This window comes from Notothenia rossii (assembly GCF_949606895.1).
Source record: "Notothenia rossii genome assembly, chromosome: 2".
NCBI classification, from domain to species: Eukaryota; Metazoa; Chordata; class Actinopteri; order Perciformes; family Nototheniidae; genus Notothenia; species Notothenia rossii.
The window spans coordinates 76,454,983-76,467,541 of NC_136904.1; the positions used below are offsets into that span (position 1 = coordinate 76,454,983).

At 38.5% G+C, this 12,559-nt stretch overlaps 1 protein-coding gene across 1 annotated transcript in view; it reads right to left on the minus strand.

The window, feature by feature from the left end:
* The window catches only part of erbb4b (erb-b2 receptor tyrosine kinase 4b), a 309,188-nt gene that overhangs the window by 61,317 nt on the left and 235,312 nt on the right, over positions 1-12,559 (minus strand). The window contains exons 7-9 of the mRNA XM_079665758.1: positions 7,923-8,077; positions 5,788-5,832; positions 1,887-2,019 (exon numbers count right to left, since the gene is read on the minus strand). Of these exons, the coding sequence (XP_079521884.1) occupies positions 1,887-2,019; positions 5,788-5,832; positions 7,923-8,077 (333 nt within the window). The remainder of the gene's footprint in view (positions 1-1,886; positions 2,020-5,787; positions 5,833-7,922; positions 8,078-12,559) is intronic.

The window sequence follows — 12,559 nt, forward strand, 5'->3', positions numbered from 1 at the left end:
CTTATATCACTAACTAGCAAAACATTCTGTCTATCCTTCAATCTCTGTAAATAAGGTAAATAATGTCCTAGCAGTCACACTTCTCTTCAAGAGTATTAATGTAACATTTTATTATCAAGCAGCAAAAACTGTGTAGCATGAGGTGTTTTGACTATTGCACAAATCACACCATTGTGATGTCGAGAATGAAACAATATATATTGATCAGCACTATAAGTAGATTTGTTTAAAAAGCTGTTGTGCAAGTGAAATCCTTTACATACACGGCAGAACAGACTTTAGCACATGTCGTTAAGCAACACAATAATAAGTGAGTCACCACTGCCGTCATACAGGGCGGTACATTTCTGCCTAGCTCCTCTGAATGCCAATTCAATACATTTTTTTTTAAATACTCCCTGTTAAAAAAAGGCACCACTTTCGACAGATAACACTTAACACTGTTTGCGGCACATTCTGATTTTTCATTAGGAATGACAGCATGCTTCTTCCTCGTGCTGTTTTCATAATGGTCTTCACTAACTATGCAGTAGAAGTGTAAGTATGATCACAAGCCATATCAGGGCTATTTTGTCATTAAAGAAGCTGTTTGCAAAGACACTCCACTGACACTTGTGTGCTGTGAAGAGAGGGAACGCGGTGAATATATGGACACATTAGTGCATTATAGTAGATGATGTGCTCTTCTTGTTCCAACACAAAGGAAAGGTGCTTTCTCTTCTAATGGCATGGTCCCTTACCTCTTGTTACAGAAGTGTCCTCTCCAGTATACTATGGCAAAGTCAACACCTGAGCCTCTGAATTTCTTTCGCTTTCTCCACCTCCGCAGTCACCATCTGGAGACATGGAGTCTCATACTCTTTCTTTCAGAGTGGCTTTCTCTTATTTTGTACAAAATGTGCCCAGTGTGTGGGATGCACACAAACTCACACTGCCACAATACACACTTAGACACACACTCATATCCAACAATGTAATCCTACTAACTCAAAAAAACACCCTCAGGCATTTCCTATGTTTTGATGTTGTTTTCCTCTTAAATTAATTAAATACTCATCTTCAAGATTGTCAATTTTATGAAGAATCTGTCAAAGAAAAAACATATACTTTTTCTTTGGTCCCTTTTCATTAATATTCATATTAATCTTCCCCCTCCTATTTCTCCACATGTTTGTAATGGTTTTAATGGTGTAAAGCCCAATTTATATAAAGTAATCTTTCCCAATTAAAAACAACCCAGCAATATTAAAGGTTTAGGACAGGGAAAGTGACATACAACTGTGTTGGGAAAATACTGAATGTACTCTTCAAATATCAGAGTAGCTGATGATAACAAAGGCCAAACTGTAGCTGTGTACGTAACAGGATGTATGATCACCTAGAAGAGCGTCAGGACACACTGTGTTAGGCATATGATAGCTATGTGACAACAATGAGCAGGATGATTCAGCCTCTATGGAGATAGACATATGACAAGCATGATCATTTCTGACGTGGGTCTTAGCTAATCTGAACTAAACATTGAATACTACTTTGAACCGGTATTCCTCCATCTTGTGACTGTGTGACACCCTCTCTTGTATATAAAGCATCTGAAGGACACTGTTTAGGAACTCATTGTCTAATGTGCTCTGTGTGTGATGACTACTTCCATTCTTGCAAGGATAATAAATACATGTATCCTGATATTGAAGCTCAAGCCGGTGATGAGTGATATTTTTCAAAAAATGGTGTAAAGCCTAATTTAAGTAAAGTAATTTTCCCAATTGAAAACAACCCAACAATATTAAAGGTTTAGGATAGGGAACGTGACATTCAACTGTCACTAATGTCTATTCATTTACAGTGACTCCCATTCTTCTGATCTGCCAGCAGTTTGTGCTCACCTCTGTCTCCAGGAAGCGACGGAGTGCTCTCTTCTTCTTAATGTTCTTCCGTCGAACAGACACGGCTACGCTCAGCCCCATGATCACCACCAAGAAGAGGCCGCCAATCACCCCTGCTGCGATCAGAGGGGTTCTGAAGATTAAAAAAATGAGCAGTTGAGTAGGAGTAGAAAAGACAAAAAGATAAAAGTCTGCATCGTTTTTATGCTGCCATTTGCACACTGAGAATAAATAGGTAAGCAAACAAACAAACACATTAGAACTTGTCTTTAAGCATATGCTTATGTGGGCTATCCTCAAAAAGTGTATCACCTTCAGTTTATTTTCTACTAAGCTTCATCTGGTTACAAATATCCCTCGATGCCCTCTCATTAAAATCATGGCTGAGATCAAAAACATGGAAATAACCATCAAAGCGAATTCTCGGAAGCATACTGACGCTGTCATTTGAAATCAAGCATCTTAAAAATGTTCTTGATATGCCCTGCAAATTGTCTACAGAGATGCTGCATACATGAGGGAGTAGAGCTTATCTGACACCGCTGCCACCTTTTTTCTTTAATTTGGTAAACACATATGTGACCTGCTCCATCGAAATCAGTCGCATTGACCCGAAGACACATTTTGAGTTGTATTCACTGTTGGAAAGAAGAGATTCCTAGCTTTCTAATGATATCAGGATTGTTTTTGTACTCCAAATATTAAGCGAAATATGTCATATTATATAATGACTGTCACCGAGTCATCATTTTGAGAGAAAGGCCTTTAAAGTTTTCTCTTCTCTGGAATCCATTGATCTGATTGATTATTAGCGTAGAAAATGATCAAAATACTACGGAGGGAAGATATTTTCGTTTGGATTACTGGTCTGGGGGAAGCTCACGTGTGTGTGTGTGTGTGTGTGTGTGTGTGTGTGTGTGTGTGTGTGTGTGTGTGTGTGTGTGTGTGTGTGTGTGTGTGTGTGTGTGTGTGTGTGTGTATGTGTGTGTGTGTGTGTGTATACGTGTGTGTGTGTAATTTTGCGTTTGCGCGTATTGTGTTTGTTTCCCGGGGAAATCACTCACGAGAAACACCGGCTGTTGTTATGCCTGCTGTGACTTTACATTACTCCGTTCTCCGCTTGTAATTATGCCGTTACAAGCTTCAAAGTTGTATTTATCATCTGAACTTGCCGAAACAAGTTTAATATTCTGAAAGCCAAGACTTTGTTTAATTGAAATCAGATGAAAACAAACTGTAACGGACCCTGCCGTGTAATCTATGATTACTATACGCCTTACATTCATAATTTCAGCCGGAGGGAGGGGGAGCAGTGCTGAGGAAGAGCAGAGTGGCGAGTGAGAGCTGTCATCTTCCCTTTACAAGCTTCAAACATGTATTTATTGTGAGACTTTGGAAATAAAATGTCATATTCCGAGAGCCAAGACTTTGTTTGTTTAAAATCAAACAAAACACCCGAACACTGCAAAAAAAATGTTTTACGCAAATCCACGTTTATTTTGAAATGAGCCGTTGCGACTTCCAACTGATTTCGATAGAGCGGGTCACATATTGAGATTCTCCTAAATCAGTGGAAAAAGGCTATTATTTGGGGCTGTATATCACAGACCGCAAGGATTAATGTAATCACAGTCAGACAGGTTTCAGGGGTATCTCCCCTTCATCCCTCTCTTTGGCACGCACAGGGTGAAAGTCAATCAGCTTATAGAGGTTATTGTATGTCTGTATGGATAGCTAACAAGTGAAAGCTGTACGAAACTCTTTGTTTGGCTTGAAGTAAGTTAGTCAACTAGTCACTTGTACATTATATTGTCCACCGGAGAGCATTGACAGCTTCATTTTTCAACTGTTAAATGTCCAAATGATTAAATATCCTGGTCACAATTATTTGTTGGGATAGTTTCTCTGCTCTCTTGTAAAATGAGGGATCAATATCATCCAAAGTGAAAACAAGAGCATCGCAACAGTTTGTCAATAGTACATCATATAACTCCTGTGAAATTGTTTTTTTAATATATATATATATTTGTAACGCTATTCGGAAACATTTTGTAATTTCTTTGAACGGATAAAACAAACAAGATATAAAGTACTACTTTCACCTGTTGTTCTATGGCTACGCTATGCTAACTGTCCTCTGGTTGTAGCTTAGGTACTTGTGTCTGACCGTATCCAACTCTCTTCAATAACAACTGAAAATGTAATTCAACATTAGATGGTCACCTATTGTATGATTTTGCACATGATCAAATGTCAATTTAGCATTGAGAACCACTGTAGAGGTCTAATGCAATCCGCACGCTTCACGTACATGATTCTTCCAACTGACTGGCCTAAATGCTCTCCTGAGTGATCATGTGAGACCCAGCTATACTTTAACGTACTCAAGACATGGAGTTCTAAAGGTTGCCCAGCACGCCACATTTCCACATGGTCAGCGATGCATTTGACCACATTAAATGCAATGTTTCTCCACCATTACAACCATTAGTTTCTTAAAACACATGCATAGGGAGCCAATGAGTGAACATAGAAATATCAGACAACAGGAAGCTCTGACTTTTCTTATAATTAAACGGGAAAGATACTACCAAATGGCAATGTGTCAGACGAGGGATTACTTTTCAGTTTTATCAGACTAAATATTACACGAGTAAGTGACAGGAAGTGATTAATCCAGCTTAATCGGATACGCTCACAATCACACAAGATGTATGTTAATGCCAGGTGAAACCATGGCCTTTGAAGGCTTAGCGTAATCATGTATTTCTGATAAGCCACTTTCAGCTGTACTCAAAAGCCAATACCTTCTACCGGTGAGAGATTTACAAGATGTGTGACACCTCAGAGCAGGCAGCTAAGCCTGGGGTTAGCTGGGCGTCTACTGCTGTATCCTAGACACAGCTATCGGAGATCTGATAAGAGCTGATCTGTTCACCAGGTCAGCTGATAGCTACATTTCCCCCGTCTGCTGCAATCCCCCTTCTTCCTGCTGACAGTGTCCCAAAGACTGTTTCAGGAGGTAAAGGTAAGACTTTGAGCAGATTTTTAGAAGTCGTGTTTTTTTCATTACATGTTGATCTCAGTGGGTTCAGGATTGAATATTCATCAGTTAGTACTCACTAAATTGTTATTTATTCGTCTGTCTGTGTATCTAGCTAGGTTTTTATCTAGGTTTTTCCTAAGGAAGACTTGTGCTCTGCTGCTAGATAGTATAAATTCAATTTATTTTCCATTCTGATGAAGTTCAAAGTCGAACCCTACATTTTACCATCGCACTGTCATGTTCTGATATGCGTGGCTCTGTTCTTATTTGGCAGCAATTTTGTGTTTCAGATCTCCAGATCCATCAGTAAGTTATGTTGTGTGTACTGCTCACTCTGCCTTGTTTTTTTCTTAGAAAACAAAAAACAAAATCCCCCCCCCCAAAACACCAACCCACAATTCTCTGCGCCACTTGATGCCAAGCTGTTTCTCTTATTACATCTTGAATCCATTTGATGTCAACTGTTAGAGGCATTTTGTTTCCACACTCTCTGCAATCGCCTCAGAACAAAAGCTAAAGCGCTATCAATCTATCAAGAATGAGGCAAATTGTTTGTGCGCACACATAAACACACACACTCGTGCACACACACACAGACACACAGACACGCCTGCATACACAGAGAGGCATTAAGGACGCTCACAGGGATTGTTGGCCTTAGAGCTATAGCCACACAGTAAGCAAAGTCTCTGATTAATGGCTAGAGCTCTAAGGCCAAAAGTCCCTGTGAGCGTCCTTAAATCCTCTCTGTGTATGCAGGCGTGTGTGTGTGTGTGGGTGTGTGTTTGTTCATGTGTGTGTGTCAAAAGCTGTTTACTGTGTATGAAAGGAAATACGTAGAAAATAATTGTGTACCTGTCCATCCAGCCAATGCAGTCTTGCAGTCGTGGTCCAATGCACCTAAGTAAACAAACACAGGACAAGTTAAACAAATTAATAAGTTAGTTGGTCAGATATCTGAGGCTTATGAAACTGGGTGGGGAGTTCAGCAAAGCAATTAAGTAAATAGTCAATTATAAATTCAAGAAAAACTAACTAATATTTTCTTCCAGAAGTCTTTATCTACTGCGATTAATGATAATACAAATGTAATGGGAAGTTCTTTACTCTGGGGTTACATTTTGTTATGCATGCCTTCTCTATTACAGCACACACTTTTTGCACCTTTCGCCTACGCACATAGGGATGAATTAAAACATAATATGACTTACAATCACATAAATTACTAAAAAAGTAGCAAACTAAATGTGTTAAATTACAAATTGTAAGAGAGAAGAAAGTATATAAATGTAATGAGCCTTTTTGAAGCCTATACAAAATATGAATAAACATGATTAGATATGCATTCCCTTCTTCAGTAATGACACTAAGCATTCTATACAGCATGTCTCTGTCTGTTGCAGGATGTTCCTGCGGTAAAGCCTGCATACTGTACATACGTTTACAATAACTTGCCCATACTCCATAATGAAAATAGTATGCATTCATGTTTTAGTGTTGAGTAAAGGTATATGCTCAAAGGTGAATCTGAGTGTATTCTAACTGAAAGGAAGTGCTGTACTTCCTGTCTTTCAATGTATTGATTTTCAGTAAGCAAGATGATTCAAGTATTGACTTTGGTGTGCTGTATTCTACCAGCGAACATAAGCCAGAATATATTGATTCCTCATATCTGTCCATTGTACCTTGTATTGCTGTCTGTCAACACATATTGGGTCAGTGTGTTGGTGCGGGTGTGTGTGGTGTGTGTGTGTGTGTGTGTGTGTGTGTGTGTGTGTGTGTGTGTGTGTGTGTGTGTGTGTGTGTGTGTGTGTGTGTGTGTGTGTGTGTGTGTGTATGTAAGCATACGTAAGTTGTGTAAGTAGAGTCACGACTTTATCCTAAAGGATCAGTTTCAGTGTGTCTACATGGGTGACAGATTACAAAGCTACATTGTCTTCTGACGGAAAGCAAAGGTCTCTGCTGGAAATGTCACACGTCCTCCTGTGTTGATGTCTCAAATCTCTCATGTATATTGTGTACTGGTAGCGTCTGACAGTCTTAATACTAGTTTAAATATCGCTGCTCCTTGAATGTTTACAAATGGGGGATAGTGGCCTTGTCCCTGTACGTCTCTTTCCATTTTTGTCTATCTCTCTCCCTTCTAGCTTGTTTTTTGGAGAGGCGGATCTTCTTATGAAGCTATACCTGTGACAAAGTGTTAGCCCGGTGTTTTCCATTTACGACTACATTGCTATGCTCGAGTGAGCTGGAGGCTGTCACTCAGGAGAGGAGAAATACCACACAAGGAAGTGACATAAACTCCCTGTGGAGTTAAATACAAAACAATGTCTCACCAACCCTTGTTCAATATTGCATTCAGCGATCAGTGTCTAGTGAGCGATGGAGATTGGCAAGGTACTTTACCGACTCCTCTGGCTTTTATTCTTCCCCTCTTCTCTTACATCTTCTGCTTTGCCTCTCTATTGTTCCCTTTCTGTTCTTTATACATTTGATTATCTTCTGAAATAAAAAGCTGGAGCGATTGGCGTTATAGTTTGGGTTATTTGTAATATCATGACCCAGTGGTTTACCTGTATTTGTTTTGGTTACGTAAAAGTACTTTTTTGCTAAACAAAGGGATTATTGCTCTAGTTCATCTTATGCTTGCATACACGCTCTGTAACTGCAGAGTAGGTACCACCATTATTGTAATACTGAAGTTACTGAATCAAAAAGTTTATTACAAACAATCTATATATCTATTATCACCCAATTCATTTCCTAATAAATTGGTCATCATCCCTCCACGACATCTTAATTGACTATTGGTGAAAATGTTCCCTGTATTTTTATTTTATCTTATATATGATTACCGCTTGGTTTCATTTATCTTTAATAGTTTGAAAGAGCTGACTTCTGGTTTATGTAGGAATAACTGAAATGTCCTACAGGAGTAATGAGCATTGAACGCAACACCTCTGACCAGTCCTCATCCTGACTGTACTCACCCTTGGGTGCAGTTGGAATGGCAGGGATGGCATTCATTGTTGTCTTCTGCATACTTGAAGATGAAGCTGATGGCACCTTGCAGGCCATCAGGACACTTTTCCACACAATTAGGACCATCTTTGAAATGGATGCATTTCACACAATGCTCTGGGCCCTATGGGAATTGAGAAGAAAAATAATTTTCAGGTAAACATTTCAATTTTTAAAACATACAAAATGGTACAGGAAAAATATATTTCTTTTGTACAAAATTAAGTGGCATGGGTCATTCATAACTGTTAGAATTTCTTTTAAACTTGTTTATAAAAAGGCAAATTTGAAACATTTTATTTCTTTGCAGCAGGTTTACTTATTGCCTCATATATGTTTAAGTTTAGATGTTTTAAAACCTCTTAAGCCCCAAGCCTGTTTTTCAGGTTTCAGGCTCGAAAATGACATTCCCAGAACAAATGGCCATATCTTCCCTTCTAAAAGGGTTAAATTAATAATATTTTTTCTCAAAGTAATGATAAACCTGTGAGTTGGATTTAGAAAAGTCAGAATCAATATATATGTTTTTTATTTTAAGGAAAATTCAGATTGAACATGGTAAAAAACTCTAAATTATAGTGTCCGTCCAAAACATATTTTGTACTTAAAACTAACCTTGGATGATGGGTTAGTAGACTAAAAGCTTTAGGAATCCAAAGTAAAACATATAATAAGTACCCTGTATCAAGATTGATGCAAAACAAGTAATATTTGACCTTTTTAGACAGCTTTAGCAAAAAAAAACCTCTTCTGGGGCCATTTGGGTGGATTTTCCTTATCTCTGGCCCCCCTTCTTCGAATTTGACATGTGACATCTCTTTCTGACCGTTAGAGCCAATAGAATCGAAGGGAAATCTTCCCGCACACACTCATGTTAAAAAAAAAGATGCCGTCTTTGTGCATTCAATCTTGCTACAGAGCGTAAGAATGGCCTGCTCTACTATTTGAAAACGGAATTGCAGTTTTATTGCTTATAGATTATCAGAACATTTCTACGACGGAGTATTAGGGCCAAACTTAGAAAAAAAAAACAGAGAGGTTTCGAGAATAGAGTCGTAATAATAAGAGAATAAAGTCATAGTTACGAGAATAAAGTCGTAACCCTACGAGAATAAAGTCATAATTACGAGAATAAAGTCGTAATATTACAAGAATAAAGTCGTAATGTTACGAGAATAAAGTATTAATTACGAGATTAAAGTCGTAGTTTCATAAGTGAATTGAGAAGCGGACTTGGAGGATATTGTCTCCTTTCTGCAGGAGGAGATACAAACTTGAAGAAAACAGAATCATATAAGTACATCAGGTTTCATAGAGCTAAAACATTTCAAGTGCTACTCAACTGCTTTAGATAAGCCAGTCCTTTATTAGTATACAAGTGCTTTGTTAGCAATTCTTTGTTAGTAATTCTATCACTGTGGAGTCGAAAGAGATGAGTTCTCAGTATGCGCCGGAAGATGTGTAAGCGTTCTACTGTCCTGATTTCAATGGGGAGCTCATTCCGATTCCACTAAAAGGCTATCGTTCGACTCCTTCTGGATCCAAAGCCTTGATTACAAGTCTCATCGTCTCTTGTGAAACAACAAATCCCCTTTGAACAGCTCGTAGATGTAACCAACGATAGCCTTGTAGTCGGCCAGAACCAGCCATTTCCTCCTGCAGAAAAGAGAGACAATCTCCAAAGACCGTTTGGTTCTTTCTTCGAAATAATAGACATAGTTTCTTGCACAACCTTTTCAAAGTTCTAATACTTATGATAATCTGATGCTGATGTGCCAAAAGATTAAGTATTTCGTTATTTGAGAAACCTAAACTAAAGTACGGCTTCACAAGATGCTCCACATTCCTCATTTTATTGCAGGATGCTGCTGTTGTCTCCTTCTCTAGTCACTTATGAAACTACAACTTTAATCTCGTAATTATGACTTTATTCTCGTAATTATGACTTTATTCTCGTAACATTACGACTTTATTCTTGTAATATTACGAATCTATTCTCGTAACTATGACTTTATTCTCGTATTATTACGACTTTATTCCCGTAACTATGACTTTATTCTCGTATTATTCTCGAAATCTCTGTTGTTTTTTTCTAATTGTGGCCCTAATACTCCGTCGTACATTTCAAAGGGGACACTGCCATATTGGATATTAATCTATGGATTAACTACATCATCGTTGTTATCGTTTTAATGCCATTGAAGACCAGTTTTGACCAGACAAAACCAAGGTAAGCCATGTTAGCGTTGTAGGCTACCTAGCGCCACATGTTTTGATGTACGCAGGGCTGCCAACACTCACGCATTGAGCGTGAGAGTCACGCAATTAACCCATATCTAACGCACTCACGCCACACTTGCCTTTTCTCACGCTAAGTTTTCGTCCAAAATAAATGTATATAAATATAAAAATAAAGTGAAGGAACAGCAAACCGAGCGGTCTACGAAATGAGACGGTCTTCTGGCTTCAGTAAAGTTGGAACGATATTGGGAGATTCTGATTTCACGGATCAATAACTCATTAACAAAACGTTATTCAGACACAAATGACGTCTCCTAAGTACCGTGGTGAGGTTGAAAATGAACTGCAATCACATTTTGATCAAAAAAAGCCAATACGCGCCGTCCTCCGAGCTGGACACATTACATTGGTCTCTATCCGCAGCCGGAGAAGAAACGAGTGCTCAGGGACCGTCTGCAAAGTGCAACTCCGAAAAAAGATATATTCATATACAAATACATATTCAATCACTTTTATACAGCTTATTACTACCAAACTCACTACACACATCAATAGTCTTCTGTTGATCATACTACAGCAGAGAGTTTTGAAGAATATGCTTTTGAACAATTTTGGGGAATATTTAGCATGCCCCCAGACTCCCCGGAGGTGAGGTCTTTACGATCATAGACGATGTGTTGGATGTGCAGCTAGGATAAGTAATAAGGGAGCTAGGAGTGATTTACGGTGCAGTAATAGGTTAGCATTTTTCGCTCTGGGCTATGTGTGTGTTTTTTTTGAAAAAAAAATGAAAAAGATCAGTTCAATTAGTTTTTTCCCGTTATATGGATAGAAAAATATTCATAGTTTATTAAATATTAAGGTTCCTTAGACGTTGTTTCCTGCAAATGACGCGGAACCGGGTCCGTGGGGCTTAAGAGCAGTTTTTACTCTCAAGGTTTTATCCAAACTTCTTGTGTGTGGAAAGGATATACTTCATTAAGGCAAAAAGGACAAATCTGTGGTGTCACAAACTTGGGTGATGATAAACGTGTTGTGGTATCCTAAGTTTGTAATGTAAACTGATTGATGGGTATATTTCTACATCAATAACTTGCCAAGTGCAGGTTTCTAAGCAGCTTTACAGATTACAATGTTTATGTATCAGTGGAGTCTGGAGAGCCAAATAGAGATAACAGGGAAAAGAAGACAGAAGGTAAAAAGCAAGAAAAAATAAGCACTGTAGAGTAATAAGAGAAAGTAAGGGAGAGAGAGAGAGGTTAAGGATGCTGAATAACACAGTGTGGAGGAGCGAGCGAGATATAGTGTGAATAAGAGAGAGAGAGAAGGGGGACAGGAGGGAGAGAGCAGACAAGACACATAAAGCAGTGTGAGCGGAGCGGGCAGATAATAACCATCGCTCACAGCACACACAATGACCATAACAATCCGCCTAGAACAGGATTTATGGAGCTAATATAGGCGAGGGAGGAGGTAGGGGAGGAGAGGAGGAGAGGCAAAGAGCTCTCCCAGACACAGCGCGTATCATCAACAGGCCTGAAGAACATCTCATTGACAAACACACACAGAAACCAGGGGTGGAAGAAAAAGCACGACTTGTGTGAAAGTACCAGTGACACAATCTGAAAATACTCCATTTAAAGTAAAAGTCCTGCATCTAAAATGTAACTTTACAAATAATATCGGCAACATGTAGGCTACTTGATTCAAAAGGTTAGGTACGGGATAAATGTTTTACTGTGACTGAAATTATAATACAGGGCATTAATAGGTTAATACTGGCACATCATCATCATCATATATTGGATAAACATTCCATTGATTGATTGATTAATGCTGCAGGTAAAAGTAAAAACAATTAGTTTTGCTTTCAAAATGAAACTGAATCTGACAAACAAAATTAAACTGAATTGGATCATGTCAGAGGATTGGAGCGGAAATGTATCGTTAGCGGAGCTGTTAACAACTCATCATACACCTGAAATTATAACTCAAATGTGAGAAGAGCAGAATTTAGACAATCATTTTGTTTAAGAGTTCAGAAAGAAAAAATATATATATATTAAAAGGTAATATTTATATTTCCCTCTGAAATCTGTTGAAGTAGGATAAAGTAAGACAAAATGAAAATACTAGTATGTGGAAACAGAATCTGCAACAATGCATTTCGGTCACAAGCACTTACAGCTGAATTCAAAATTGCACACACATTAGTTAACATATTCATTAACACACACACACACACACACACACACACACACACACACACACACACACACACACACACACACACACACACACACACACACACACACACACACACACACACACACACACACACACACACACACACACACACACACAC